The 27801-nt window shown below is 50.7% G+C and overlaps 11 protein-coding genes across 11 annotated transcripts; 4 read left to right on the plus strand and 7 right to left on the minus strand.

Moving 5' to 3' along the window:
* Positions 1-61: 61 nt before the first annotated feature.
* BDW70DRAFT_127171 (uncharacterized protein) lies at positions 62-1799 on the minus strand. The gene has a single exon (XM_073735225.1). It carries the CDS (start codon positions 1570-1572, stop codon positions 169-171), a length of 1404 nt encoding a protein of 467 aa, XP_073600855.1. The 5' UTR covers positions 1573-1799; the 3' UTR covers positions 62-168.
* Positions 1800-3521: 1722 nt separating this feature from the next.
* Positions 3522-4327, minus strand: BDW70DRAFT_155698 (flavin-linked sulfhydryl oxidase ERV2; the record flags this gene model as incomplete). Its single annotated transcript, XM_073740080.1, has 4 exons — positions 3522-3540; positions 3600-3884; positions 3941-4069; positions 4125-4327. 4 exons carry the CDS (start codon positions 4325-4327, stop codon positions 3522-3524), a joined length of 636 nt encoding a protein of 211 aa, XP_073600856.1.
* A 645-nt stretch (positions 4328-4972) lies between these two features.
* Positions 4973-6042, plus strand: BDW70DRAFT_155699 (ATP11 family protein; the record flags this gene model as incomplete). Its single annotated transcript, XM_073740081.1, has 2 exons — positions 4973-5148; positions 5208-6042. The coding sequence occupies 2 exons, from the start codon at positions 4973-4975 to the stop codon at positions 6040-6042; spliced, it is 1011 nt and encodes a 336-aa protein (XP_073600857.1).
* Positions 6043-6437: 395 nt separating this feature from the next.
* Positions 6438-7985, minus strand: BDW70DRAFT_40973 (alpha/beta hydrolase). Its single transcript, XM_073743945.1, has 4 exons — positions 7596-7985; positions 7012-7524; positions 6829-6954; positions 6438-6761 (listed from the first exon to the last, which is right to left on the minus strand). Exons 1-4 carry the CDS (start codon positions 7733-7735, stop codon positions 6605-6607), a joined length of 936 nt encoding a protein of 311 aa, XP_073600858.1. The 5' UTR covers positions 7736-7985; the 3' UTR covers positions 6438-6604.
* An 86-nt stretch (positions 7986-8071) lies between these two features.
* pre3 (proteasome core particle subunit beta 1) lies at positions 8072-9533 on the plus strand. Its single transcript, XM_073735226.1, has 6 exons — positions 8072-8244; positions 8306-8351; positions 8411-8425; positions 8486-8761; positions 8818-9321; positions 9376-9533. Exons 1-5 carry the CDS (start codon positions 8205-8207, stop codon positions 9140-9142), a joined length of 702 nt encoding a protein of 233 aa, XP_073600859.1. The 5' UTR covers positions 8072-8204; the 3' UTR covers positions 9143-9321; positions 9376-9533.
* A 1202-nt stretch (positions 9534-10735) lies between these two features.
* On the plus strand, positions 10736-12285 carry BDW70DRAFT_146947 (putative cyclin-dependent protein kinase complex component; the record flags this gene model as incomplete). The annotated part of the gene is made up of 2 exons (XM_073738647.1): positions 10736-11926; positions 11977-12285. 2 exons carry the CDS (start codon positions 10736-10738, stop codon positions 12283-12285), a joined length of 1500 nt encoding a protein of 499 aa, XP_073600860.1.
* Positions 12286-13060: 775 nt separating this feature from the next.
* Positions 13061-13974, minus strand: BDW70DRAFT_127183 (uncharacterized protein; the record flags this gene model as incomplete). Its single annotated transcript, XM_073735227.1, has 2 exons — positions 13167-13974; positions 13061-13083 (listed from the first exon to the last, which is right to left on the minus strand). A coding segment is annotated over exon 1 (265 nt), but the record flags the coding sequence as incomplete, so codon positions are not given.
* A 2-nt stretch (positions 13975-13976) lies between these two features.
* On the minus strand, positions 13977-15837 carry BDW70DRAFT_41053 (Ulp1 protease family protein). Its single transcript, XM_073743947.1, has 7 exons — positions 15423-15837; positions 15338-15365; positions 15249-15263; positions 15136-15185; positions 15062-15081; positions 14456-15007; positions 13977-14397 (listed from the first exon to the last, which is right to left on the minus strand). The coding sequence occupies exons 1-7, from the start codon at positions 15477-15479 to the stop codon at positions 14343-14345; spliced, it is 777 nt and encodes a 258-aa protein (XP_073600862.1). The 5' UTR covers positions 15480-15837; the 3' UTR covers positions 13977-14342.
* Positions 15838-16028: 191 nt separating this feature from the next.
* Positions 16029-22964, minus strand: BDW70DRAFT_127188 (putative Rho guanyl nucleotide exchange factor). The gene is made up of 2 exons (XM_073735228.1): positions 17708-22964; positions 16029-17644 (listed from the first exon to the last, which is right to left on the minus strand). Exons 1-2 carry the CDS (start codon positions 22298-22300, stop codon positions 16469-16471), a joined length of 5769 nt encoding a protein of 1922 aa, XP_073600863.1. The 5' UTR covers positions 22301-22964; the 3' UTR covers positions 16029-16468.
* Positions 22965-24134: 1170 nt separating this feature from the next.
* BDW70DRAFT_127190 (uncharacterized protein) lies at positions 24135-25350 on the minus strand. Its single transcript, XM_073735229.1, has one exon. It carries the CDS (start codon positions 24859-24861, stop codon positions 24505-24507), a length of 357 nt encoding a protein of 118 aa, XP_073600864.1. The 5' UTR covers positions 24862-25350; the 3' UTR covers positions 24135-24504.
* Positions 25351-27137: 1787 nt separating this feature from the next.
* On the plus strand, positions 27138-27718 carry BDW70DRAFT_41106 (telomerase reverse transcriptase). Its single transcript, XM_073743948.1, has one exon. It carries the CDS (start codon positions 27227-27229, stop codon positions 27551-27553), a length of 327 nt encoding a protein of 108 aa, XP_073600865.1. The 5' UTR covers positions 27138-27226; the 3' UTR covers positions 27554-27718.
* The last annotated feature ends 83 nt before the right edge of the window (positions 27719-27801 follow it).

Raw genomic sequence — 27801 nt, forward strand, 5'->3', positions numbered from 1 at the left:
ACGAAGATTTGAATCTGTAACATACGAAGGCGGTAATAATAGGGTCCATATCATTGCAATCAAACAAAATATTCCGTATCATCGCTATAAATGCGGTTCCTCAACTGGTGGGAATAAAAATGCGAGTCAAATGCGCCCATGCAACCATTAAACATCGAGACTAGATAACTAAAAAAACAACACAATTTCCCCTCTCTCGTTCTGCTTCAGACGTAATGTTCGCCAGAGGTCCTTCTCATCCTCTAGTCTCTGTTCGTGGTCTGCGCGGCTTCGGCCTTGACCTCGTCCGCGGTCGCCATCCATATCGTCCGAGAAATCTTTGTGGAATCGCTTGAGCACTTTGTTGACAGAAAAGCCCCGGGTGCTTTCCGGGCCCTTTGTAACCAAAGACAAAAAGTGAGCAGCCATCTGCCGTTGTGCCTCATTGGGATGGTTCTCTTGTCGGTAGACGACCATGTCGCGGCCGTTGTCCCGCGGAGGGTCCGGATACTCATATTTTTTGACACGGCGCGAAGGGCGGTCTGCGTCCGTTTGCGCGCTACTTTTGCGCTTGGTCTTCAAAGCTTCGGAAGAAGGAGCTTGGTCGTCGTACCGGACCTTGTGAGTCTTCTTAGACTTGCGGGGTTCGGCTTCATTACCCGCAACACTGCTTCCGGAAACGCTGGACCCAGCAAACATAGAAGAGACTAGACGCTCAGCGCGGTTCTTAATCGAGATGCCCAGGCCTGCGTCACCGTGGCCTTCCTTCTCGTCGCGACGTGTGCGCTTGAGAGGCGATGAAGGATCCTGGTATCGTCGGCGCGGGTTTTCCAGGTCATCTTCACCATCTAGTGAAGGCGATCGGAGCATGCGGTCAAGCCCGCCTGTTAGACCGGAATGGAGCATCGGGGTTCCTGGGTGGTTCAGCACACTAGATGGAGCCTCGAGCATAGGAGTATCTGCGTCCTCCATGTCATGGTCGTCGGTACGGCGCTTCCGCTTCTTATCGCTTGAAGTCGCAGCCAGAGTGGGGGGAGAATGCTTCCTCTCACCACGCCGTTCTTTCTTCTTCGGGGCAGGAGTCATAAACTCCTGTGATACAGCAGCATTCTTGTTGTGATACGCTGGTGGTTGAATAGGCCCTGAACCGTAAGTAAAGCCGTTCTCTTCGTAGTCTTTGTTTTCATCGCCCTCCTCCGCTTCAGCGCGCGTCGACGCCTGAGAACGTTCGAATACTGAAGGTGCGTGGTCCTTCATTTTCATTTGCTCTTTCGGTTCGGCAAGAGAGACTTTGGATGCGTTCGGTGTCTTTTCGTCAACTAGGAAATCAAACACATTGACCTTGGTGCCTTCTTGTGTCGGGGCTGACGGGGTTTCGTTCGATTTGGAGGTAGTAGAAACGGTGGGAACAAGATTGACTTGGGAATCGGGGGCGTCTTCAACATATGGAGCACGGTGGCTGGTGTTAGTCTTCGCGCTGTTATTGTCATTTTTGTTGCCGTTCTGATTATTGTTGTTGTTGTTGCCTTTGCGACCGTTTTTGGCTGGCTTCTCTCTATAGAGTGCGCCTTGGTATTTCTGAGCCTCGCTCATACACGACTAGGAGACTTAGGTTAGCTTCAGCTCTTTTGAGTCACAGATATGCTGCGGTGTTGGCCGACTTGTCGATGGACCACTCCCGGACAAGCGCCACATGCGCATCAAGACGCTTAGAATACGAATCAGACCACCCGACGAGCCGGAGACGAGCACTGCACGCTCCAACTTGATAAAAAATATGAAAATAGTTATCCGTACCGTATGCGATCTGTAAGATGTTCCTTGGAAATGGACCATACAATCGATGCAGGTGAAGCTTGCGCCGCGGCATTGGTTGCGATGGGGATCAAGCTTCTTCTTGGTGAGAACGTCACCGCATGCCTAGAGTAGGAGAAGAATCAATATCTATTTCAGCACGTTTCATACCTGGTTGTACGTGACATGACACCGAGTATTCGTCTGACCTACCTCACACGAAAATGAGACCATTTTGACAAGACCCAGCGAGGTTATAACCCGCCTAACAGAACGGGATCGCCGTCACAGCGAGATACAGCCTCTTTCTGAAATAGATAATGGAGGTATCAGGCTGCAATCAGGAGAGCTGTTCAATCAGAGCTGGAATCCTTTGCGCAAAGGAGATAGGACGGGGAAGAGCCAAAGGCGTGGGAGGGGTGCCTTTGTTGACACAGAAACAAAGTCAACGAAGTAGGCAGCAGGAGAAAGAAGGACGAATAAGAGGTAGGGAGGCACTTGCACAGCAATTAAGAGGTATCAGCAGCCGAAATCAAGAGTAGCGCCTACTCTATCAAGACTGTCTTTCGATTTGCGCTTTTCTTGCTGGAATCTTTCTGGCGCGCTCAAAAAATGCGAGACAGAATCAAAGTGGAAACAGTGGGTAAACCACGCTAGTCCTAATTGGGACGGACACGATCCCCATTCCGCAGCTTTGTGATGGATGCCCTATGAACCAGGCGGCAATCCAGGCTATTACATTGATTTCTATCAACAGGCCTAAGCGCGACCTTGGAAGAGTTGAAACAAGTCGTGCGGCCACTGCCGGTCAGTAGGGTCATGGTTGGTGTCTAGAATGATCAACAGGACGCGTATAATGAGGGTTGGTGGTCTAACTTTACAAGTTCTTAGGACCACAACAACAGAGGTTAAAAAGGAGCGTGGACTCGTCAGAAGACTGGCTTTAGCGCACACTGCACAGCCAAGGACAGGCCGCGGGAGCTAGAGTAAGTTCTCGGGGGACGGCCGCTCAATTTGGCTGCTAGCGTGCCGCCTATGGAGGGCCAGCCTATGCCGCTATGGATGTCTTGCAGCGAAGCATGTTCATAATTCCACAAATGCTCCGAAGGATGTATTCGAAGTGAGACAAAGCTCAGCGTACTACTTTGTACCACATCTTCCGTTACTTCGTGCGCTGATATTAGATCTGACCGCTAAGGAATTGTTTCTTTTCGCGAATGATCCTTGTTCAGCCCGATCGGCTTCGAACTACACTAGTAGCGCTGCACATCTAGCTACAAGCAGGTGAAGGGCTAGGCCACAAGTTCTCTTCTTCATATCTGCGCATATGAAGCCGATCTTAATGGCAAACCGGTTATATTTGATAACAAACACACCATCAAGCTTCGGGTCAGCTGCGCCAGTCACAGAGACAGCAACGTTTGCGAGCGAAGAGTCATGCGCACAACTGCAAATTGGTGTCGCTTTGAGGGGATGGGCACCCTTGTTTTCGCTTTCTTCCGTAGAGCTACTGCCCTCTTAGCTTGCGTGTTTGCATCTCGCTCGACGAGTTGATATGGGAATCTTCATGTCTTTTCTGAGGGACTGCTCCACACTGCGTTGTTGTAGGTCCAGTTACTTATGGTTATTCAGCAAATCGACAGGAGGTTATTGTGCATTCAACGACCGGCGTTGATTATTTACTAAGAGATAATTGGAGTGCTCTGGGTATGCGCGACAATGAAATCGCGATTCGTCGGTGCCACAATCTATCCACCGCGTGTGATGCTAAATGAACAATAGCCGTCAGTTAAAGTTAATATAGCGAGTCAAGGGGGCGCACTGACGGTTCCCGGGATATCTCCACAGGCGAGATAGTGTGTTCACCGACGCTACTTTCGCGAGGAGCGGCCTTGTGTCCGCTATGGGAGCCACTGCCATCGCTTTCTTCCTCATCTCCACATCCGCAATCGTAAAAGTCACCGATCTTGTTGCAGTCAAATGCTGGCTTTCCCAGCATAGCATTGACCTCGTTGTGGATGAAACAACCCCATCCAGCCGCCGCATTGCGGGAAGACACCTGCGGGGGGTATTGCTTCAGATGTCCTTGGAAGTGTGAGGCGCATTCACCGCTAGTTTGTCAGTCAGCATTCGGGAGGCGGAGTGGGTGAGCGATGGCCAACTATACCATGGGTAGAGTCGCGCAAAAAGGTAGATGTATGAGCGGAGCGTCTCTTGTTGCTCCTCAGTGGGGTCTTCAGGATAACGAGCGAGCATGGTGTGGAAGTACTTCCAAGTTGCGCGACCTAATTCGGCTCTAGTTCTGACGGTTAGCATCGTCCCGAGCCTGAGCGCAAGATGCTATTGTATACTTTGCTGTCTCATTGCCTAAACGAGGCATCACAACATCCCCTTTGATCAGATCGTCTTTGACAGGTGTTGATTTCTCAAGATGACCAGGAGCTCGGACAGAAGGACTAGGAGGACCGTAGGGTTGGATGAACAAGACAAAGAGAAAGAAGATCAAAATAGAAGCGCTTATCAGAATGCGCCTTGTGATTTGGCGGTTGGCCATCGCTGCGGAGGATGAGAGTCGCGGTTCCCTGATTAAATTGTGCTGAAGAAGCATGCCATGCGGCGAACGAATCGTCGAGTGCTATTAGAGCGATACGATATACATAGAAGATTAAGAATGAAGAAGGAACCAGAGTCAGTAGTGTTCAATGAGAGACAAAGGAGTTACGCTGAGCAAGACGGCACGGTTCATTCCCCTTGCATGAGCAAAGTGGTCTGAGTCCGACACGAAGTACGGGGTTAGACCGTAAACTGCCTATCTCTTTCAATGATTGCGGACAGCCCACGTGGACTGCATAACCTGATTTTTGTTTTGCTTAGTCACTATTCTATTTATGCCTCGCAATCTACATATGGCTGTCTGTGTGTGAGAAGATATTCAGCCCCCGTAAGGCTAGCAGACGCGCAGCTACGGGACGGTCTGCAGAGCTTACATAGACTACTTACATACTGGTTAGTGGGGGCTCACTACTAGCCTTGGTACAGTACTGCTTAACGGCCTAATTGAGTTGACATAGATTGCGGGGAGACGATAAGCAGATTACATAATGCTTCCTTACCGATTAGCGGCCGGCCAATTTTGCTCATTCGGCCTCGAACCCGAGCCTCATTCCGGATCATCGAACCTGCTCCGCTACCAGCAAAGATGGCGTCCATTCGGTCCTTCACATTACAGTGCCTGCCTTGGAGCCGGTCTCCTTTCATTCGCTCCCAGCAGCGCCGATGGGCTCAAGTCCATGATGTTCGCTTCCTTGCGACCCACCACGACCCCAACCAGGTCCTGGATAGATACCGAGCGAAGCTCGACCAAAAGGCTAAGCAGTGAGTCGGAAGAGCATATGGAAGACCCTAATCGTTTGTGCTCACGAACAACGCTACAGGGAGGGCTTTGATTCCGTTGAAGCACTGAAGAAAGCCCATCAAGAGAAGATTGATAAGCTCCGTCGCGAAGCATCAACAGTTCTAACACCGGAGCCGCCAGCTCCCTCCAAGAAACCACACTCCCCTCCTCCCCCTCCCAAACCTCAATCCGCCGCACAATCGCAAGTTGCTGCCGCCGCCAAGTCAGTCTCATCAAGCGGCATCAAACCTCTAAGCTCTTACCTGGACGTGGAGAAAGTCCGCGCCCTCCCTCCCAAAGAAATAGAAGCCATCTGGCGCCTCCGCCACGCCTCGAACTCCAATTCTATCTGCGCCGTTATTCCTCTAGAAACGTATCAGCGCATCGCCTCCGCTGCTCGCCAGAACCCGCAGTTCATCCTTCCACTCCCCCGCTCGGCATCCGAGTCCCAAAGTTCTGAAGCTGAAACCACCGCCACCAGCGACAAGGGCGGTGCGGACATTCATTTCTTACAATGGGCTTTCCACCCTCCAGCCTCGGCGCCTTCGGCGGTTAATACGCACACTTCCACTGTGATCTTCACTCCGCTGGCTGCGTATAAGCTGCATGGTGCTTATGCGCAGCCGCATACAACTATAACGCATCATCTTGACCTTGCGGATGATAAGGGGCTGGTTCTCATGCATGGCCAGGTGATGCCTGACTCTGGAGTGTCGACTGCCGAGGCTACGTGGTTGGTTAGCTGCGTGCAGCGGTTTTACGACTTCGGCGGCCAGGCGAGTGGACGAAAGGGGGAGCTTCTCCGCATGTTTACCCAGGGCGATGTTCAGAACTTTAAGATCGAAGAGTTGATGGCTGAGGCGGAGAAATTGTAGATTAGGTAGATATCCTTTCTTGTACTTTAGCATTGTACAACATTTAACATTTCTTGACTGAAATTTGTACTTACAACATTTAGACTTCCTTTGAACAAATGACAAGCCTGATACATGGTATTGATTAAAATAACAAGAAAGACCCTCCTTAATATACTCAACCAAATCAAAACCGTGACGCCAATCTAAAACGCAGAGCCGAAACCTCCAAACTCCCCAGTCGCGCATCGCATATCAGCAATTATCGTCGTAGTTGGTGTCGACTAAAGGCGGAAGATATTCGAATTATGATAAAGGTGACAATGAAAGCACACAACGCCGGCAATACTTCCGTCCGCAGGGTCCTGTCAGTTATTAGGCGGGGTTAGAGTACAAGAAAAGAATATCCTGGGGTTAATGGTAATGAGTTGCTAAGCCGCTGATACCCAGAAGCGGACTGCATGATATTATCGCTTTGCCGGCAAATTAACGAGTGGGATTCAGGTATCGTTGAGGGTGGCATATTGAACCGCAGTCTGAACATTCAGCGCGTTCGTGTCATGAGGTAGAAAAGTAATAATCATCAGTTACGCTTGAGGACCTCTTCGGTGACAAAGGAGTGAATATGCTCGAAATAGTCTGGCTCTGCGACACTGTCATTGTGTGCACCGTTGGGAAGAGTTCGCCACACTTTGCGCTTGGAGTTACAGATGGCGAACAATTGCGTCATGTTCGATGGCCTGTTGCAAGTCAATTCAATGGTTACGGGCGTTATCACCAATCTGAAAAGGGTTCACGTTGGCTTACGGCACGATCTCGTCTTGCAGTCCGCTCAGAAAAAGTATAGGAGTCTTTGTTATCTTCGGCAGAATTTCCTCGCTCGTCCATGTCTGATGGCAGAAACGAGCAAGGTATCGAGCGGGAGGGAAAACGCTGGATATTGTTATCATTGTGCAGATATCTAAAACTGAGATGGAACTGCGAACATGCCTTGGGATCAACTTGCGGATGCTCAGAAAGGTATTCTCGAGGATTAAACCGGAGATACTACCCTTGTCTTCGTTGTTAGCGACAAGGTTTATGGCCACGGCTCCTCCAAGGCTCTGTCCATATACAACGATCCGTGAGTTTGCCGTCTCTCCTCTTTGTCGCAAGTGATCGAGCGCTGTCTGAGCGTCAATCTTTAGTCCATTTTCATCCGGCACGCCGGTGGATAAACCGTAACCACGATACTCCAACATCAAAACATGGCAACCCAGGTATTCTTGCATTATTTTCGCAATTGGAATCCGATGGCCCACATTACCCGCATTGCCGTGAAACATCAACACAGTAAGATTCTGGTCTAGTCGTTTGCGGGGAGCACGAATAAAGTAGGCATGTAAGCTTTCGCCGTCCGGAGTACGTAGCTGAAGCTCTTCGTAGTCCTCGATCCCAAATTGGCGAGGCTTGGGCACATTCGTACGTGCATCTGCGGGTATATTTCGGGGATAAATTAACTCGCTGCACATGTTGTCAGTTTCCCAGGAGGATTCAGCCAGTTGCACCATTATTGCAGTATAGGTGGGACAAACTTTTGTTTGAAATATAAGAGACCGCTAGCGACGACAGCTAGTCCTGAGGATGCCAGCATCGGAAGGCGCATGAACTGAACGGCGCTGTTCGTCATGCTGGCTATACTCCATGACGGTGGGGGCGGCGGAGATTCCGACATGTTGAGTCGCACGGAGGACGAAAGCGCAGGCAAGAATGACAGAAATTGCAGAGATTAGACTGCTCCGAGACGAGATATAAGCAAGAAACTAGGCAATATAAGCCAGCCCAGTGCGCAGCTCAGCCTCGGCGAATGTACAGATGATAGAGGCTGGAAGCCTGCCTGATTCCATGGACTGATGTACGCTCAGGAGGCTAGGGGCGATGTTGCGGGGAGAAGACGGCGGGATGCTTGACCAATTGGAGTGGCATTTGCTCTTACCGCCTGGCGGAATCAGCTCCAGCTTGCTTGCCCACGTAAGGCTCGCCTGCCTGAGCTCTGCTGAAGCTGTTTCTTATTACCTCAATTCTACTCACGCCATACACTTCTACTTTCACTTATCCGTCCGCTCTTAGACCATACGCTTGCTCTGCTCTCGTCTACGCCGGAACTCGTCAAATTCTTGCACAAAACACTCCCAGCAAACACCATGGTCGCCAGTCATGGTATGACGGGGATGCTCGGAGAAGGTTAGAAGCTCCTCACTGGTGCCTCAAATACATTCTACGGCATCACTGATATCTGTTTTAGATGGGATTCACATTGACATGAATCACCTGAAGAGTGGAGAGGTCAAGTAAGTTTCGGCACTTCAAACTCGCTCATCGTGACCTAAAGTAACACTGCTTTTCTCAGTCTAGGAACATCAATGTGAGTGGTTTCATCGGCCATTTCAAAGGCCTATCGACTAATACTCCGGCTTTCTGCTAGCATGGCAATCAACTTCAAAGACGGCGTTATCCTGGGTGCGGACAGTCGAACAACGACCGGAGCTTACATCGCCAATCGAGTCACCGATAAATTGACGCAAGTCCATGATACTATTTGGTGCTGCCGATCTGGCTCCGCCGCAGATACACAGGCCGTGGCGGACATTGTCTCCTACCACCTTAATATGTACTCCATCGTCAATAACGAGCCCCCCAGCACACAGGTTGCAGCCGCGCTGTTCCAGGAGCTATGCTATGAGAACAAGGACATGCTAAGGTATGCCATCTCTGCGTCATCTCAAAATGTATTATTTGATTAACTTGCGCATCAAGTGCCGGAATCATCATCGCGGGCTACGATCCCCGGCACGGCGGCCAAGTGTATTCGATACCGCTGGGTGGATCGCTGCACAAGCAGGCATACTCCATCGGCGGGTCTGGGTCGACTTACATCTACGGTTACTGTGATGCGAACTGGAAAGAGAACATGACTGAAGAAGAGGGTATTGAGTTTGTCAGAGGGGCACTGCGGGAGGCAATCAAGTGGGATGGCAGCTCAGGCGGCGTGATCAGGATGGTAGTCTTGACGAAGAATGGAGCGCAACGACACCTGTATCTGCCGGACAACGGCTACACCGCACCCGGACCTACTAACTGAGGCTTTCGCGGTGAGGAATGATCATATGTCAATGCTAATTACCAGCTAAAGGTCTTTTCTTTTTTGCCGTATCTTCTTCCTTGCATTTTGCTCTTGAACTCTTGTTCTCCCGTGATGTATCAAAGGGTTCTCTCCCTGAAGCTGCAGCAACCTCTCGGCTGTACGTATAGTCGGCAGATCTGCGTCATATCACTAAATGAAAGCAATGCAAGGATATTCGCGAGTTGTGGTACCAGTAAGACTGGCGAGCTTCCGTATTGCTTTTTCTTTGCCTAGCAAGAGCCTGGAGATCGCGGCTAGGGGAAGCAGTCGGTAGCTTGCGGTAAAACCAGTAGTCAGTATACCCGTTGAGGTTCAAATGACAGGTTCCGGAAGTCGTCCGGGGCCGTATATAGCCCAATGGGGCGGGGTGAGCACCGTCAATGAAGGTGGGTTTCGCCATCACGACTATCTTCGCCGACCACCAATCATCCGATCATCACCACCAGGTGCGCTACCAGTGAGCCGCCATTCGCCGGTTCCAGTCCCTGTAGGTCTGACATGAATCCTGGTGTCTCCCATCCTGGATCTTGGATTTCATACCTGTCCTTCCAGTTCGGAAGCTAACAATCGGGTGGAATCATAGCCACCAGTGATATGGCGGCCCAATGCATCAGGGGCGTTTGCAAGAAAAAGGGAACAGGACTAGCACCTCGAAAGATTGAGAATGGGCAAATAGAATGTTTGCTGAGAGTGTACCTATTCACAGTCGTATACCGGAAACGCGGTGATGATGCATCCTGATCTGAGGTATATTCTCATCATTCGTCCTCCTTGGATATAGGTAGCCGATCCTTACCATGTCATCTTTTTCTGCACTAAATCGAACACCTTTATAATTTCGACGGCAGTTGGCCTGATATCAAAGTGTTTGTTGTGTTGACAAGCCAGGACTCCAAATACTGTATTCTGCTGGCTGTCTCCCGGTGGATCCAGGCCCGTCCGTCAACCAGCCTCTCCGTCATTTCATCGCCATCATCACTTGCTGGCTATCGAGGCATCTCCTCCGCCACCAACAGTTAGCCTCCCTCTCCTTTTGCTCCCCGTCGTTCATCTGCTTTCTCCCGGAGGTCGCTCTGTACCATACATCTGCGTCAAATTCAACCTCCAGCTCCTCTAATCGCAATGGATTGCCCCATTGCTGTCTCTCGCTCGTGAATCCCTTCCAATTCAAGCCTGCCTGCCCGGGTCGGAGCGTGCTGTGCACCCCCAAGTGCTCTGGCCCTTCGATCGCTTTTGCTGGAGAATCTCTCATTTTCGTTGGTAATCCTGATCGATCGTATACGGCCCCGCTCCCTCTCTTATCTTGCGGCATTGCTTCTTTCTCCTCATTCGCGCCTCTTTTCCTTCCCCACGGTCACCTACCTGAAGCCTCCCACCACCCCTCATCACGTCTCTCGATGCTGTGCTCTCGCTAACTTTGGCTTAGAGCCCCTTGGCTAAATATATTATTCTTAATCTGCGCTATCTCTTCTCCTTCCCCTCACCAGCCCGAGCATGGAATCGGTCATCGTCAACCATCCGCAATCGAACCATAGTAACAGTTCCTACACCATGCTGGGAACCGCCGTTCCTTCGGAACCTGTCTATCAATCTTCTTCACGTCAACCCGCTCAGCCGTCATCGAATCTTGACACCGGTAGCTCTATATCGACCTCGTCTAATACCACCCCCACCTTCCCTGCCCCGCCATCGGCATCTGCCGCAGGTTCATCCCGGTTTTCCACCCAGGATGTTCCGGCTTATATCAGAGCATCCTCGCATCCCAGCTCGCAGTCCTCGGAATCTTCGACAGTCACGCCTGGGCCGACCCCTATACCAACATCTGTGCAGATGAACCCGCCGTCTGTGGTTCCATCGGGTCATGGCGGGCAGACTGGCACTGCGCCACCAGGCTTTGGAGGCCGGCGTACGGCGAGCCATTCCTCCCCAGCCTCACCGCAGCTAAGGCCAACTTTACGGTCCCTCCGATCGCTAGGGGGCTCAGAAGCCAGTTCACCTAGCCGTATTAAGATCCGCGACCTGTCCCACATTCAGAGCTTCGCCAGCGAAGAGTTCCTAGCTCAGCCACAGAGGAACCGAGCACCAGGGCACTGGGCCCAAGAGCGCCAGTTCGAAATCAGTTCCATGCCGGTCACGGACATTATCGAAATGGTTGCAGGGCTTCTGACCAAAATTACCACTACCAACGATTCTCATCATGAGCAGGTCTATCGGCAAATCCCTTCTGTCGATGGGTCGAGCAATTTGAGCCAACAAGCGCACAGCGTGCTTGCATTCCACGGCAAAAACGTTCCGAGTATTAGTATCCTGAGCTATCTCACCAGGATTCACAAGTATTGCCCCACGACCTATGAGGTCTTTCTCAGTCTACTAGTGTACTTCGATCGCATGACCGAGATGGTCAATAAAGGTCAACTAGACCGTTTACGCGGCCGCTACAATCGTACAGATGCCTTACAATCTGACGCGGCATTCAGACCTAGGTCTTCGGAGTCATCCATCACACAGAGGGCTCATACCTCACCAATGGTGACTCCGCCGCCCTCCGCTGGGATTACAGCTCAGGACTCGGCATTGACGTCACCTGTTTCCCCGGCCATGAATCCGCTGCAAGGAGAGGACTATCTCTCACACTTTTTTGTTGTCGACAGTTTCAATATTCACCGACTAGTCATTGCTGGCGTAACTTGTGCTAGTAAATTCTTCTCTGATGTATTCTACACCAACTCTCGATACGCTAAGGTATTCTTTCCCCATGCTCGTTCTTGTTCTTTAGCTAACTCTCGCATCAGGTCGGAGGCCTTCCTCTAGCTGAGCTGAACCACCTCGAGCTTCAATTTCTCCTCTTAAATGACTTCCGCCTCTCAATCCCGGTCGAAGAACTGGAAGCATACGGGACCATGCTTGTGGAGTTCTATGCGCGGGAAATTGTAGCTCAGCAGCAGCAGCAGCAGCAGCAACAACAACAACAACAACAACAACAACAACAACAGTCACAGTCTCAGGCGGGATCAATAGCAGGGGAGTCAGAATCGGACGCGATGTACATGCGGCGCCAGCCCGCACACCCGGAAGTCCGTCAAACCAGCACACCACCTTGATATATCATTAAGACATAATTAGACGACGTATCTATAGCCCGCGAGGCTCTCCTATATCCGCACCGCGTACGCCTACATCGCCAGGCACTGATCCTACACCCAATTACCTCAATCTTGAAGGTCTGGCCCGGCAACACGAATACCATTGCCAGTAATCCTGTTATCTGGTTTTGGTCTTGGTCTCCCTTGAAATAGATTGACCGGATATCCATATCATTTGTCCATACCCCTCTCCCCTATTTTCTACGCTTTTCATGACTGAATCAGCCAATCCGATTCCAATGGCGTTGCATACCCCTATTGACGCCCTTGTTTCCTCGTCCTCAAGCCGCGAACGAGCTATCTCTATTCATTTTCATCACACACTATGCATAGACCATGCCCTACTGGGCTTGGTTTCCTCAATTCTATTCCAATATAGGCACGAACACTGCCTCTTACCTACTCTACCTATGTGCTCGAATTGTTACATCCGGGTTCTTCGTTCGGGTCCTGTTTTACCTCCCTTTCTCCCTTGCCTACTGGTGCCATGCCTATTCTTATACCTGGCCATGTACACAATAACTTAGTATCCCGGTACTGTGTCTTGCTTGTCAACTGCATATCGGCATTCCTCATGTTGATTGGCATTTTGAGGGCGTTGTCTTCTATTATGTTTTCGAGTTGACATTGTTGGTTCATGGAAGCTTGCCCGGCGTCTTCTCTATGTACGTTGGGTGTTACAGTCGCTTTTGATCAAGACCCGAGGCAATTTGACCGGTTTTCCTAATATCTTTCTCATCATCTTTGGCTGTAGCGGTACGTAATGTCCTCTCTTTCTGGACTCTACATGGGTATGACTAGAGTAATGAATTGAAGAGACACCTCTAATTCAGTATCAGGTCTAGATGTCTCTGTCCGTCTTCAGCGACCGGACCAGCTAGACAGCGTAAAAGCGATCGAATCTCAATGTATGCCATCCAAACAACGAAGTCGAAGCAGTCACTATGGCTGAATCGAGGTCGACGTCAAGGTAGGAGGGAGAAGGAACATCATCCGAGAATAGCAATCGCGACATGGACTTCATGGCGTATTCAAAGATGCCGACGACGAAGCCTTAAACATCCTGCATTGAGGTTGAAGCTATAGAGAATGTCAGAGAACAAGCTACTGCACACTAACAGCTTAACAGGCACTATAACCGCGCAAATGGCGAAGAAACTTAGATCAAAGTCACCTCATTCCAACGACGCTGGAGCTCAGCTCTCCTCTTGTCCATGGTCTTTGAGGAGACGTTGCCACTCGGTGCTGTACTAACGAGTACGAAAAACCAGCATTAGTACTAGTAAGTGCATCACTAGAAGCCTCTCGGACAGCATTGCAGCCCAAGAATAACGTGAACTCGAGAATTAGAGCTACACAGGTAGCGGTTGAGAGACATCCATGGATTAAAGGCATCATCGACTCCTTGGTTCCCACATCCGAGGGAGCAAGAATATTCATACGGTGAGCAGGCAGTGAGAATCTCAGGCATGGAGTCTCTTGATGAGAATGGAAAGTACTCGCGTAAACCTTCGCGGCTGGAGTAAACCGGATCTGTTTTGCCTCTGAAGGATATAAGCGGATACAGGCAGCTGAGGTTTTAGACCTCAGCTACGTGCAATGTCCAGACCTGAACCGAATACCAGATGTACGCTCGAGATCTCAAACGATACGGTAAAAACGCAGCTCGTTCGAAAGTAGACTATTACGCTAAGTACCAAGAGACCATGCTATCCACATATGAGAGAGAACTGGTTTACCAGTGAAGTCAGAATCGCATCCAAAACGCAGACCGAAAATGGTGTATTAATAGACGAAAACAAAGCACAGCATCATGTTCCCCTCTCCAGAACCGAATGCGTTGCTCATGCTCCATGCTCGTGTCCTCGATTGAAGGAGGAAGAAGTCAGGTCTCGTCTCGTTCCAACCGACCTCATTACGCCCAATGCAACTGAGTAATTAGCAAACCATCCTCCAAGTGCGCCAAGTAGAAAAGTAAATGCTCGTATGTACGGTAGAAGGGGCCGGGCCAACAATCACTCAATGCGCGGCGGACTCCTCGATTTCTTTCCCGAAGGGCTTAAACTAGCTCTGGAGGACCATGTGTCGTCAGCAACTGCAGAAGAAGCAAGGGAGCTCGGAAACATACGATCTTCGTCTTTCGCCCTCCTTCCGGAAACCCTCGATAGTTTTGGCTATTTCCTTGCGCCCCGAGCGCGCGTCTACCTTCCAGCCACCCAAACTCATACTAACCTTCTCATTGGAGTTTGCTCGCAGTAATCGTTTTAAGAGGAGGTGCCGCATAGATAAGCAAACAAACACGCCGCAATCACTGCCGTTCTCTTGGGTTGGTGAATCTTCGAGGTTGACAAACCGTATGGGACGGTTAAGGAGAGCGCCAAACTTCATTGTAACTGTCTTCGCCTCCCAGTAATTCCCTGGTGGTAATGAGTCATAGTGGAATGCTACTCCGTCCACTATCGAGATTAGGAGCAGAGACCAGTGTGTGCCCCCCTCAGCCTCTGTGACGTTTCGGCAGTCGTTTATAGGCAGGAAAACGTGCGTTGTGCGTGTGAAGTCAGGTAGGGCGTCACGAAGGGAATGAGGATTCGGAGTCTGGAGAATCATAAAGGACATGCTCGGTCGAAGGAGAACAATGTTGGATGACTTGTATTCCGTGAGGAACTCGCGTTCCAGATACCTGGGACGATCAGTCATGGCGCTGGTCATTGCGCATCCAGGATACCAGACTCACTCCTCCCAGAAAGAAATAATCTAGAAAGCCAGTCAGTTTTGGCCTGAACCATACAGATATGTGATCAAACGAACGTTATCTGTTAGCCAGTCATCCTTGAGAGATTGTAAATCCCCTCTTGTCACTAATATCCAGGGAAGTAAGTTAGTGACGGTCCCGTTTCAACTAGGGTTAGAGCACGGCATACACCTAATGTCGTGATCTATGAGCTCCAACCCAGTCAGATCACACCTCATTCCCGTAATCAGCCGAGGTAAATACTCGTAGAAGACTCACAGCTAAGGTATGCATCGTCGGGGTTTAACTGCGCGTCCATTAAATCTCATTCGGGGTACAAAATAAGGAGATTTTTAGGACATACAGTATCGCCGAATCGCCTCATCCTCTTCTGGAGCTTTCCTAGACCCCCGTCGCGCATCTTATCTGATGTTCTAATCACGAAACTCTATCGTCTATGACAGCGCACGAGGCGTTAACCCAGTTCGTCGAGGAGTGCGGAAGGTCCAAAGCTCCTGTCAGGGGCCTGAGCTGTATACAGATGGAGCAATACTGGATCGTTGTACTCAGCGCGCCAGTGTTGAGATTGTCCGCCTGGGTAGGTAGGTACCTAGTGATGTGGGGTAGAGATGGCGCCCGAATCAGATGTTGCAACCACGAGTCCGAGTTGAGAACTAGTTCATCGAAGGGGGAATATTGTAGCCTGAAGAGAACTGTAGCCGCGAGCGACCGGCTGAGCGTGAGCAGTAGAGAATAGCTGAAAGGATGGGAAAGAAAGCATGGCGTTGGCTGCCTGTGACAAGCGGACGGCGATCAGGCTGGTGCCACTCTGGGGAAAGTGTGGCACCCAAAGGACGTCACCTGTGGCACTGTGGCTTGACTGCAGACTCGCGCGTTCCACATCTAGAAAATAATACGATATGAGGATACAAGATACAGGGACACTACTGAGCAGTAAAGCTATGAGATTCTCATTGATATCAAGGGGTATCTAGATGTACATTTCGCGGCCATCCTTGCGGATATGCAGTTTTTCTTTCATCAATGCGGCCGAAAAGCAAACACCGGCTCCTACAAAGCAAATAATTCAACTCGCTCGCCAAATAGATTTATCTCGGAGAAACGAACAAACAAAGAGAAAAGAAACGGACATTCTGCCAACAACTGATCCAAGTCACGTCACAGTTTGATAGAGGAAGGCACGTAGGGAAACAGTCCTTATCGAATGTAGACCGTCCCTTAGAATAAAGAAACACGTTCATCAGACGTTATAAATAGATCCAGCCAAGGGACCTGATTATTGGAGGTTATGTTAGCACCAAGCATGAGCGCAATGGCGAGCTCCGATTTCAGTTTTTTAGTCTCGGACGCGAAAGTCTCGCAAGGGTTTCTGAAAGGGACGGTGAAATCTCAGGTTGAAAGTTTGGCAAAATGCTTGTTCCATATCCAGCCAACTTGATGAGTTGCGTCGTCTTGGTTTCGAGCTAGCCAGAGCTCACCCTTTTCAGCGATGACATCGAAGATCTCACCCGCAACATACGTCAAATAAGGGTAACCAGCCTCACGTCGGGCTCGGTCTATATTGAACTCGTAAATGCTAGCGGCAAGGAATAAAACAGTAGGCTCTTTAACCACATTGGCCTCTGATTCGGCGATGTCCTGTGGACTGTCGGACATAGGCATCGCTGACGAGAAGAAGCCCGAATATCGGCCGGCAGACGAACTAGGACGGTTCTCATCTACTGCCTTGTCGTTATGTGCGAGTGGTATGACGTCCGCCAGGAATGGAGTGTCGAGGCTAATACTGGGAAGCCTGGGGAAAGATTCTGTTTGCGACTGTGGGGATGGAACAGACGATATTGATGCGTTGTTGCCCTGCTGCAAGACTTGTGTGATTAAAAGGTCTGGGGTCTCAGGAGCAATCCGACCAGAAAATGCCGAGTCAGCACGATGGCGGCCAAGAGACACCTGAGACTGAGCATCCATAACAGGGCTCTGGAAGGACTGGTTGCTAGCATTGAAGTCATGAGATACTTTAGGCGACTCGTCCATAGCACGAGTACTAGTACTGTGTACGGTCGATGGACGACGCGGAGAGCTAACCCCCGGTGCTGTGGAAGGAGTATTGAAGTTGACCAGATTGACCGTATCCGCAAGTAAAGAGCCATTGCAGATACCAAGTGAGAGTGCCCGTGCTTCCGAAACGTCGAAACGCGTGGTCCAGTCATCGACAATTTTCTGGATCTCTTCCGGAAACGTATCAATCAAAGGCCCAATCTTTTTCTGCAGGACAATGTACCATGTCGTTTGAATTTGGACGAAGTTCTTCAAGCAAGCCTCCATTAATCTGGCCGTCAAGGAGTAGAGCTTTGGGAGCTCATCTTTGAGGGTTTCGTTGAGCGCAACGAACTGATCCGCTTGTTCGGCAGTCTTCTTGTCAGGCTTATCTCCACGGGCTTTAATACTTTTGAAGCGGGCATAGTCCATGAGGCGCTTGTCGCGTTTTTTCATGACCCTCTGTGGGCCTTCATGGAGTTTGAGCAATGTGACCATTGGGTCGATCACACTCTTCCTGACAACATCGAGCTAAATGGAAATCTGCGTTAGCAAGAATGATTCGTGAAGAGAAAAAAAAAGGGCAGAACTCACATGCTCAGGCAAGGTCGCTGCCATGATATCTTGAACAGATATTTTAAAAACGCGCCACTTGCCCTCGAGCTCAGGATAGCTGGTATGCGAAACATCGATGAACGCTTCGATAGCAGTGACGAACTCGGAAAATCGATCCAAAGAAGCCTGGGTCTCACGAGTATACATTTCAGCGTCGCGCATGACCACTTGCAGTTGAAAGAAGTTATCGCCAAATCGCTGGGCGAGAGCGTCGTAATCCTTGTCAGCAACCATGTCGGATAAACCAACTTGCTGTCTCAATTTCTCCGTTCGACGGCCGAAGGCTTTAGAAAATCCCATTCTCACGTCTGATTCTTTCCTCTTTCGGCCAACAACTTGCCCAACCACATCTGCCCGTCTCTTCAACTCGTTGATGCGAACAGAAATGTTAGTAACCTCTTCCAAAGCTTTCACGAGAGATGCATGGTCTGGATGGTCCGGCGGAGTCGAGTCAAGCAGTTCGGAAATCAAAAGAGGATACTTCAGAATCCGTTGCACGGGTTTCACTAGCAGCGAATCCAAGTCCCAAGCGCTCGTGAGATCCGACGCCCACTCCCTGCACTCGTTCAACCAAATTGTCACGTTTGCACTTCGCTGAAGCGCTTGAAGTTTCTTATTAGCGGCATCGTGATTCTTCAGATACTCGGTATAGACCTTCTCCATTTGGGAAATATGGGTCAAGAAGCCCTGACCTATGGAAGTTGCTCTGTCCTTCTCTAGATCCGAAGGGCCTGCCCCTTCAGTTGATTCTGAATCATTTTTAGAAACGTGGGAATTTCGCCCACTGCGCTTACTGCTCCACCGCTGCGATTTGGGCATAACGTACACGCTTTTGGCCGCCTCCTTCAGTGCATCCTGGAAAGTCATTGAGAAATGCACAATTTGGTCAGAATTGGCAAAGAGGATTTTTATATCCTCCGCGGACAGATCCAGGCAGGAACTTGAAGTCCCTTTATAGATGTCGTCCACAACTTTCATATCTCTCCCAAATGTGTACTCGGTGTCAACGAGTTCTTTGATCACGTGTCGGCGCTTCTTTAAACGCCGTTGATCGGGGGAAGGGGAGGATGTGCTTGTCCGAGGCTGCTCCGAGCTAGAAGGAACAAGCGAAGTAGCCGACGAATCCCTCGCTTGAGGAGAAGGTGAGGGATCGTGACGCGCAAGAGAGTCTTGGCTGCTACCAGTGCTGCGGACAGGATCAAGAGGCACGAAGCCGGCGGTCTCCTGAGTAATTACGGGCTGTTGACCGAGCCGAATACTGCGAGAGCGCTCAAGTGACTGTTGGGTGATGTTGCCATCGACCTGCGTATTTGATGCAGGCAGCGGAGGGTCATGACGAATTAGCGAGATACTGGATTCATGAGCCGCTGGCTCCTGTGGTGACTGGATGTTAATGGCCAGGCCGAGACCAGTATTGCCGTCCTCGGTACAAGGCGCTTGGCGGTTTGAAGTCGCAAGGGTTGGTGTTTGTGCACTGTCATTCTGGGGACTCGTATCAGCTGTTTGATCCTGTGGTACGGGCGCATCGTCGGCCGCAATCTGCATCCAATCCATAATTGACGGGGATGCATGTTCCCAATCATCCCGTAGCACAAGGCTTGCAGTATGAGAGAGCCGATCCGGACCGGAAATCTCGTCAACGCTAGATACTAACACGGGTTCATCGGTCAAACTATCAGTCCTCCCGTCTGCCCTTAGATCATGGATCGAGAAACGTGGCTCGGGAGAGGCGCGAACGTCAAGTGGAAGGCTGTGGTCTCTGCCACGAGCAAGCTCTTCGAGATAAAGCTGGGTAATCTTCTTGGAGTCCCAGCCACCAAGCTTTGCTAGACTTGGGGTTCTGGAGTGTCCAAAAGACTTACGAGAACTTGCATTATCTTGTCTCCTCTCAGGTCCGAAATCATGCGCAATAGAGCCTGTAACATGCGGGCCAGTGTCGGATTGAGTTATAGAAGAAGCAGAGCATGACTGAGTCGCCAGCTCACTATCCTCTACGGACTGCTGCATTAGAGAGAGTTCATCCCCGCTTCCATCACATTGGCCGTCGGTGGAATGTTGGTTGCGTAGAGACGAGGACCATGAGCTCATGCTCCATCTATTTGATATGTCACCAGCAGTCTGGCTGTGCTGCGCCTCTAGTGGTCCGGTCCTGGACGTCAAATTTTCGAAGCCCAGTTTATCTCTTAGCAAGATTGGAATAGATTCTTTATCGTCGTTGTCGGAAAATCCATACTCCTGTTCATCACACGAGGAGCTGCTAGGGCTCGATTCACGGATACGCATGATCTCATTTAAAAGGGTTCTGTGGGACGTATGGACGTCCTGTTGGGCTATCTCAGCTTGCGGTTCGGGATCAAAGTTTGTCACGGGGGAGTCCTCAGAACACGAAGTCGCAGAAGATGGTGTAGGCATAACAGAGGGTTTTGAGCCTTCTTCCTCCACCTGGGGCAGGTTTGACTGCCCTAAAGTTGGAGAGTCCATCATCAGTGCAGGTGGACCATGATCCGGAACATCGGTGTCGATATGAAGTTGTGGGAATGCCTCTACATCTCCAATATCGGACGGTTCCACTCCACAACGTTCCACAGAGTCTTCTATAACTGTGGCTGTGTCGTCTGGTTGAACAGCAGGCTCTGATGCCGCTGCTTTATTTTCAATCGGTTCGGGATCAGAGGACAGATTATCCTTATATTGTGAGATACTCTCAATCTCTGAAGCTCGACGACGAAGCTCAGCTGCTTCCTCTTCTCTCCTTTCATTCTCTTTGACTGTACGGTTGAAAGCCTGCTGGATCTTTTGGCGTCGAGTGGCAAAATCAACGTTTCCCAGCTCTGGTAGCCTTCGCTCCCGAGGCCTGGAGTTCCGCAGCTCCCGTTCCCGGTAAATCTGTTTTTGGAGATTCGATACTGTCTCTTCTACTCGAGATTTGGATGTGGAGGGCGCAGTATGGGACACAGGTTGGCGGGGACGAGAACTGCGCAAAGGGGGCGATTTCTTCGGCGGCGGCGCAGCTATGTAGGCTTCCAGTTGCGGACTCTTTTCGGAAAGTTTCGCACGAGAGCGACCATAACCTATTTCTCGCCTTCCGCGTGTTGGGATCGTGGTAGTAGTTGTAGAGAACGTTGATTTGCCTTGAGACACGAAATCGCGTGGGGATTTTGGAGATGGTTTAGGTAGGCGACTCAAGCCTTTGGGAGGAAAGGGTACTTGCGTATTAGAGCGGCCATTGACAGGTGACAGGGCTTCGGGAGAGGGTGAGGACTCTTTAGAAGCGGAAGGCGAATTAAGGCGGTGGGAGTATAATGGAATGCGCGACTTGGAATGCGGGCTGGTCGAGTACGTTCGCGACCCGGGCTGCAAGGGGCCAGAGACCGCCATGTGAAAGTCGGACGGGTGCGTGCTCGCACCCACAGGCGAGTTTCTTGGGATATCGCTCCTTGTTCGTCGATGGCGACCCGAGCTTTCCCCAGTGCTTACTGCTTCCAAGAAAGGAGTTCGCCCCAAATACCACGCTGTTGGAGTCAAAGGCGTTTGGTTGGACGACTGGTCAAACTGGTCTAAGAGCACGGGGTTCGGGCTAGGGATACTTCCATCAGAACCTCGACGTCGCAAGTGGGACGGTATCCCATAACCCTGGAAATCTGTGTCAACGGTTAGTAACTCCCCGAATAGGCGCCGTCGCGGAAGCAGATTCGATGGTTGGTGGTCGTTTAAAGAACTGTTGCTCAAGCCCGTCGTATTCGGAGAGGGCGAGATGATTTGAGTTGAGAATACCTGGCCTGCGTCTCCCTCCGAGTCCCGCCGGGAGGCTCTTTGTTTCTGTGCTATCGATGTACCAGTGTCTCGCCTGCGAGACGCCGTTCCAGATTGTATAATATGATCGCCGGGGGCAGGGCTCGAAGCCCTTGAATGGTCTCTGGAAGCTGACGCAGAGGCAGAAGGGAATGGGAGGACTTGATCGACGTTGTTGTTGAATTTGTTGACTAGGTCTTTGAACGAAGTCTGTTTCGAACGCACCGCCAAGGGTCGCACGGAGGCAGGACCGGTTGGGAAATCAGACCGGCCTTGCAGTGAGGTGTCGGAAACTGAACGATACTGACCCCGTTCTACACTCGACAACCCCGGCAGATGGACAGGCCCCGATGGCGCACGTTGTGTTGTATATACGGCCCGGCCGTCTGCGGCTAGGTTCGAGGCTCCGGGCAGCGACGCACTCTCTGCTCGGATCCTCGTGGCGGTCTCCAAAGGCAATGTAGGTGAGCGTGAGCGATAGTATTCGTCAGGGTCGGGAGAAGATCGCTGGTGACGGTTGGGATAGTCGTTCGGAACAACGGTCGCGGGTAACGCGAAGGATTGTGGCCCTGAGACACCTTGCTTGGTAGTATATGTGGTACCTGACCGGGAGGAGCTCGGCCGCGAGGATGGGAGAGTCAGCGAAGGGTTGTGGGAGCCATTATCGGAAAGAGCGTCGTAGAAGCATTCGGCGGTGCTGGAGGAGGAGGAGAGGCGCCGAGATTGGGAAGGGCCGGCGTCAACGAGACCAGAAACGTGGTCGACATCGCTGCCGGACATTTTTCATACATGGGGCGAGACCTTCTTTTTCGGGTTAATTTCTAGTTGATTTTTCTTATTTCTTGCCAGAGGGGGGCTCTTGAAAAGAAATGGTTGGCGGAGATCGCTTCTGTTCAAGGATGCTAGTCTGCGATGCGTTGTTCACGGCTGGTGGCCACAGACGGTGTTGCAGATGGACCAGCCAGAACTACAAGGCAATCGTCACCGGGTAGTACTACCCAAATACGGCGGCATATTCGAAATCCAGGACAAGATCACCAAGCTCCCGCGGGTGATCTGAGGTCTGTGTCCCGGCAGGCGCTGAGACGGATCGACTTGCAGCAATTAGGAACGATGGTTAAGGACGGGGTGGAGAGGACGATGGGATGAAGAAGGATGATAACGCGACCAGATGGCGATGAGGGAGATGGGCGGGCACGGCGTTTGCACGGCGTCGAGAATGGTGACTGGCGAAAGAGCTAGGAGCGAGCAGGGGGAGATGCCAGTCCAGACGAGGTACGGGCGTGATGGAGGGGGGAGCTGGTCACAGGCGGGCCGAGAGGGGTCTATTGGAGGTCTAAGTGGTTGGACCGGAAGCCAGGAACAATATTCGCGGCAATAGTCGTCCGAATAGTTGGAGTTGGGATTATTATTGGGCTATTATTGAGAGTGGAAGAGAGAAAATAATAAATGATAATAATAGCGAGGACGACGGGAGAGATCGGTTGCGACTTGAGAGATGGGCAGGCCATATGGAAATACTAAGAGTACGTATGATACTGCCTCGTCACTGGCGAGCTCAACTCTGGAAGACAGCGAGTGGGCCACCACAGCAGCCCTGTTTGACCTGCCCAGCAACACCAATCTTGCGATCCCATCTGTGCCTAAGATGCTCGCCCGGCCGTAATCGACTCTGGGTACTCCTCACGTGTTGTGTATCTGTTGGTTGGGTGCCTGGTTTCACTTTCAAACGGCGATCGCCTGGGGGCAGCTCTTTAGTTTGGCCTCTGCACTACGACGTTGAAATTCGTTGAAATTATCAGGAACCTCTGTTTCCTCGATTCGCGTCACTACTTCCTGGTCTGCGACTGTACTCACAAAGTTCCTCTCAGCCTCGAGTAAGACAAAGGGCCTGAGATCTGAACTCAACCGGCGGATTTCTTTGTTCCATTCCTCATCAGGTAGGCCTTCGCCGAGGCTGGCCCACCAGGATTTGATTAAGAACTCGAGATCGCCGATCCGATGTTTGATACCCTGTGACGAATCCAGAATAAACACAGTAATACAGTTTTCCAGGCTCAGACTCCCTACTCAAGCAGGTTTCTAAGGCTAGCGCGTAGTTAGAGAATACATAATTCCAACGACATTCGACAAAGGCGTTCTGGAAGTCATTATTATTGGATAAAAGATGTACTCAAGAGGAGATATGGTTCCACTATTTTGGCCAGTCGATCCATCTATTCTTGACGCAGATGCTGGGACGCCCTTGTCTTGTCAAAGCCTAGAACATAGAGGGAAATGAGCCCAGGGTGCGATCCTCGGTTCTTTCCATCCAGGATCAACTATCAACTTACTGAATGTGTATCGTTGAAGACGAAAATAGACAAAAAAATCTGGATTGATGTTCTATCTTTGCTGCCTTCCTCGCAGCCTGACTCATCAGGCATATCAGGCTTTGATTAACCTCTAACCCCGTCTACGGAGAATCTACGGGAACAGGGCTAACCGCGCGGGCTCTAACGAGCTTGGGTTCACAAACTCGATTATTGGGAACACCGTCACTGACAATGCCGTTCAGTCTGACTCCTCCCGCATCCTCCCTGTAATGTGTCGACGCCGATCTTGTTATGTATGTGTTTTCTTGCATCGCCTCGAAAAGACCTGTTCCTGTCTTCTGGGACCAGATCCATCCACTTGAACCCAGGGTTCCTTGGGTACAGACCAGACCGTCGTCATCGAAACTCGTCACGGACACAGTTCATCACAGGCCTGGGCCATGCTGAGTGTGGAGACTCGATCCCACATTCTTTTTCTTCAATCCCAGGGATCCTGGGGCCGGGTCCATTTTGAGGTCGTCGACAAGTCAGCGGTTCGGAAATTATTTTTATGATCAAATCAACCGATCTCAACGAAAACAACAACAGAGATTTTCTTCATGAAGATTCTTCAGCCGGGAACTCGCGGATGTTAGTTGCTTTTGCCCATTTATTCCGACTTTAATCAGTCTAGAGGGCTCTAGGCCCAGTCAAGGCCAGCGACACACCTCCGGCCCGCGGATCTGAAGTTTCTTGCGTCTGTGACAGAAAACGGTCGCCTGCTGTTCCTGGCCTGAGCCTTTTACCAAGATCCCTTGTTTCCAGGTTCCAGGCTGTTAGCCGGTAACGGGACTCGGTAAAGATTCTGTATGTACACAAACGAATTCTCCAGATTGCCTGATGCTTGCCTGATGCGAGTTGTGCACTTCCCACGACGTGTTTTTCGGTGTCACTCGTCACTTGGCACTGTATCAGTTTGCCGATTTTCAGGTCTAGTCGCAGATATACTTTTGCCGCCTCAATGAGACAGATCTCAGACAAAGCCATTATGCAGAGCGATGGGATTCCGCACCCATCTAGTCACCAGTGTCAAGGATGTCCTGGTCGTCGCGAATCACTGTACTCGAGACCGCCGCGATATAAAATGCTCGTGGGCTTGAATGTGCAGGTATACTCAGAGTAGTATCTTTTGGCTCGACGGCTTGTCTGGACGGCGGGTCTGCCGCCGCACAGAAAACCACATGCTAGTCAGGGGTATGAAACCCAATATTGTCCGCATCGTTGCGAATTGAGCTGCGTGGGGCCCAGGAGCCTTACTTATGTACGAGGAGAAATTCTCCGAGTCGTGGCTGCTGTAGCAAAAAGCTGATAACGGATGGACTGTGGATTGCTGGGCCGCGATTGTAATATGGACTTGTCTGTCTAAAATACCCTGCATGAACCGACCCTCGGGCCCTCCGTTGCTTGTTTTGGAATCACCGCATCCTTATTTAGGATTGTGATCGAGAAGCATCTATCAAGCACAGCATGGTGTTAGATATACTCCGAAATGATGTCCGTCGATAGCTTTTGATGCACTCTCGCTATCGCAATTCGTCGGCATGCCTGCTTGCTTGGTGTGAAGCATGTATAGTTTGTCTACGGTAAGATTGCGGTGATTGCGGTGACGTCGGTACATAACAAATCCTCTTAAAGCAATCAAGAACTTTTGCATCCGGCCAGTTAGTATTAAGAAGCGACAGGGACCGAGCTATATTATTCATCAGTGTCCGTTTAGTAAAGCAATATAGGAACTCAGTTGCACCTGCACTACATTGGTCTGGATGTTGATCTACCCGCCAGGTACTAGGTAAGTAAGGTACTACGCAGTATAGGTAGCGTGTCTCCGACAACAATCCTTTTTTGCCGTCTAATTTATCTTATGCGACATTCGACCGCAAACAGGATTATTATCCGACGTCTTGTCGCTTATTCTACATGGTTCATGGTGCTGCTGCATACCTGATTCCGCACTTCTTTGAGCCCTCTTTTCGCTCGCGTCGCGTGTTCCAGGCGCGTCTCCGTTCAGCAACCACCCCTGTAAACTACAACCCAGTGACACTGTTGGGAAATTGAGCTATATCCCATATGGGCTAAATTCAGGGCCCAGCTGCTGAACTGTCATTCAACAATATGGGTAAAAAACGCAAGAGGCCCGTCAAGGAGCCCGTCAAGGATGACCCAATATGGCGGGCGAAATCATCACCACAACAACCCGCCGGCGATACAGCACGGCCTTCAAGTACCAACCGCGACCAAGCCGCCGATGCAGGCAAGATCTGCCATCCGGTAATCTCCCTGTACTACCGTCATGTGGTGACATTGCGGCAGTATATCCTGCAGCGTATACCTCGATCCTCTAGAGCGCGTCGCCGAAGAATTGCTGCAGTGGGAGACCACAGTGCAGCCAGAGATGGTCCAGCCGCTGTTTCTAAGAGCGAGAAAGATCTAGCTGATTTACTAGACACGACGCTAGTCGGGATATTGAAAGAGCTACCGCCAACTCGTAGTGAAGAGAGACGACGGGAGTTCATCGCATTCACGCAAGCACAGCTCACGACTCAGGCTGGCACTGATTCTGGGCTCGTGAGTCCACAGTCTGAGGTAAAATAAAACCCAGCCTCGCTTTCTTAAGCGGAGCTAATATTGGTCCTGTCGTAGATTGTGGATTTTGCGATCTCGTCCATCTTCAACCGCCCTTCTCAGGGGAAACTGGAACATGTCCTCAGCCATGGATATCGGCAGGGGAGCGGAAGACTGCCATGCAGTATCCCCAACGTCGCGACACAATATCCTAATAAAAATGTTCAAATGCTCAAACAATCGCCGTGGACGGAAGTTCTCGCCCTGCTAGGGAGTAATGGCGATGAAATCATGCTAAAGCTCCTGCTGGACTGCGGACTTTTTGTGGCTGTCGACGCGAGAAAGGGCATTTACTGTCAGATAAGTGGTCCGTTATCCAATGTGCAAACGGTGTTTTTGGCCCTGAAAGCTCACAAGTGATCTTTCAATCTAGGACAAGCAATATCGAGCCTTAAGCCTATCAATACTTCACCCGAAGATTGTCCTGTTGCAATGAGTGGCAGCGGCTCACCTGTCAAGCGCCATGCTGTACCGGGGCAGGGTGCTGCCGCTCGTGCACATACGAAAGGTCCGAAAGAGAACCAGCAACAATTGAGTCCTAACGCGGTCATATTCTGCCGTCAACGTATGCTATATGCCCGTCCTCATCTAAACGGGAATGGTGGAATCACCTTCGGGCTGCCAAATCGTGAGTCTTAGTCAAGTTGACTTGAAAGCACTACGTTGACAAGCCCTAGATGTTCTCAGCCGGTTCCACTCGTCCAATTCTTTGCAACAGACCGTACATGTGATGAAGTACGTCTTTCCTCGGCAGTTTGGCCTGCACAATGTTTTCACATCCCACTCAAGCTACTATGAGAACCCCTTATCCAAGAACTACTCCTCGCGGGAGGAGGAAATTGCTAGGAAGGAAGGGCTCGAAGCCGCTCGAAATCAACTAAGGAAATCGGGTTTCCATGCGGCTGTTGGAGAGCGACAGGAGTCAATCAAGATACCGAAAAGGCTTCGGGGAAAGCCTCTGGAACTGATACGTCAGCTACAAAACAGAAGCAGACGCTGTTGTTATAAGAGGCTTTTACAGTACTATTGCTCTGAAGAGGTATGTAGCCCGCTTTGAAGTTGAAACGAAGGCTAATCCTATAGCTTTCGGATCCTTGGATCTTGGGACAGCTCAACGCTGAATCCAATAGTGTACTTTCAACTTCATGCTCAAGGCCACTGGTAACCCAGTCATCTGTCGCACACCAGTGCATACAACGCGAGCTGCGCCCAACGTCATATACCGAAGGCTTCGGCAAGGGATCAGGTGCAACTAAGCCCAAGGAAAACCTGACAGATCACGCCACTCCTGCCGCGTCTGTTTCA

The sequence above is a fragment of the Aspergillus foveolatus genome (genome assembly GCF_047715535.1).
Source record: "Aspergillus foveolatus strain CBS 279.81 unplaced genomic scaffold BDW70scaffold_2, whole genome shotgun sequence".
Lineage (NCBI taxonomy): Eukaryota > Fungi > Ascomycota > Eurotiomycetes > Eurotiales > Aspergillaceae > Aspergillus > Aspergillus foveolatus.

Coding starts and splice junctions, on each gene's coding strand:
- BDW70DRAFT_127171 (XM_073735225.1), bottom strand. CDS start 1,572: ATGAGCGAGGCTCAGAAATACCAAGGCGCACTCTATAGAGAGAAGCCA.
- BDW70DRAFT_40973 (XM_073743945.1), bottom strand. CDS start 7,735: ATGTCGGAATCTCCGCCGCCCCCACCGTCATGGAGTATAGCCAGCATG. Junction 7,525..7,595: donor CTCTTATATTTCAAACAAAA/GTTTGTCCCACC, acceptor CAACATGTGCAG/CGAGTTAATTTATCCCCGAA. Junction 6,762..6,828: donor CTGCAAGACGAGATCGTGCC/GTAAGCCAACGT, acceptor GACTTGCAACAG/GCCATCGAACATGACGCAAT.
- pre3 (XM_073735226.1), top strand. CDS start 8,205: ATGGTCGCCAGTCATGGTATGACGGGGATGCTCGGAGAAG. Junction 8,245..8,305: donor GACGGGGATGCTCGGAGAAG/GTTAGAAGCTCC, acceptor TATCTGTTTTAG/ATGGGATTCACATTGACATG. Junction 8,762..8,817: donor GAGAACAAGGACATGCTAAG/GTATGCCATCTC, acceptor TTGCGCATCAAG/TGCCGGAATCATCATCGCGG.
- BDW70DRAFT_41053 (XM_073743947.1), bottom strand. CDS start 15,479: ATGCGCGACGGGGGTCTAGGAAAGCTCCAGAAGAGGATGAGGCGATTC. Junction 15,366..15,422: donor TGAGGCGATTCGGCGATACT/GTATGTCCTAAA, acceptor ATGGACGCGCAG/TTAAACCCCGACGATGCATA. Junction 15,008..15,061: donor ATTATTTCTTTCTGGGAGGA/GTGAGTCTGGTA, acceptor TGATCGTCCCAG/GTATCTGGAACGCGAGTTCC.
- BDW70DRAFT_127188 (XM_073735228.1), bottom strand. CDS start 22,300: ATGTCCGGCAGCGATGTCGACCACGTTTCTGGTCTCGTTGACGCCGGC. Junction 17,645..17,707: donor CAGCGACCTTGCCTGAGCAT/GTGAGTTCTGCC, acceptor ATTTCCATTTAG/CTCGATGTTGTCAGGAAGAG.
- BDW70DRAFT_127190 (XM_073735229.1), bottom strand. CDS start 24,861: ATGGCTTTGTCTGAGATCTGTCTCATTGAGGCGGCAAAAGTATATCTG.
- BDW70DRAFT_41106 (XM_073743948.1), top strand. CDS start 27,227: ATGAAGTACGTCTTTCCTCGGCAGTTTGGCCTGCACAATGTTTTCACA.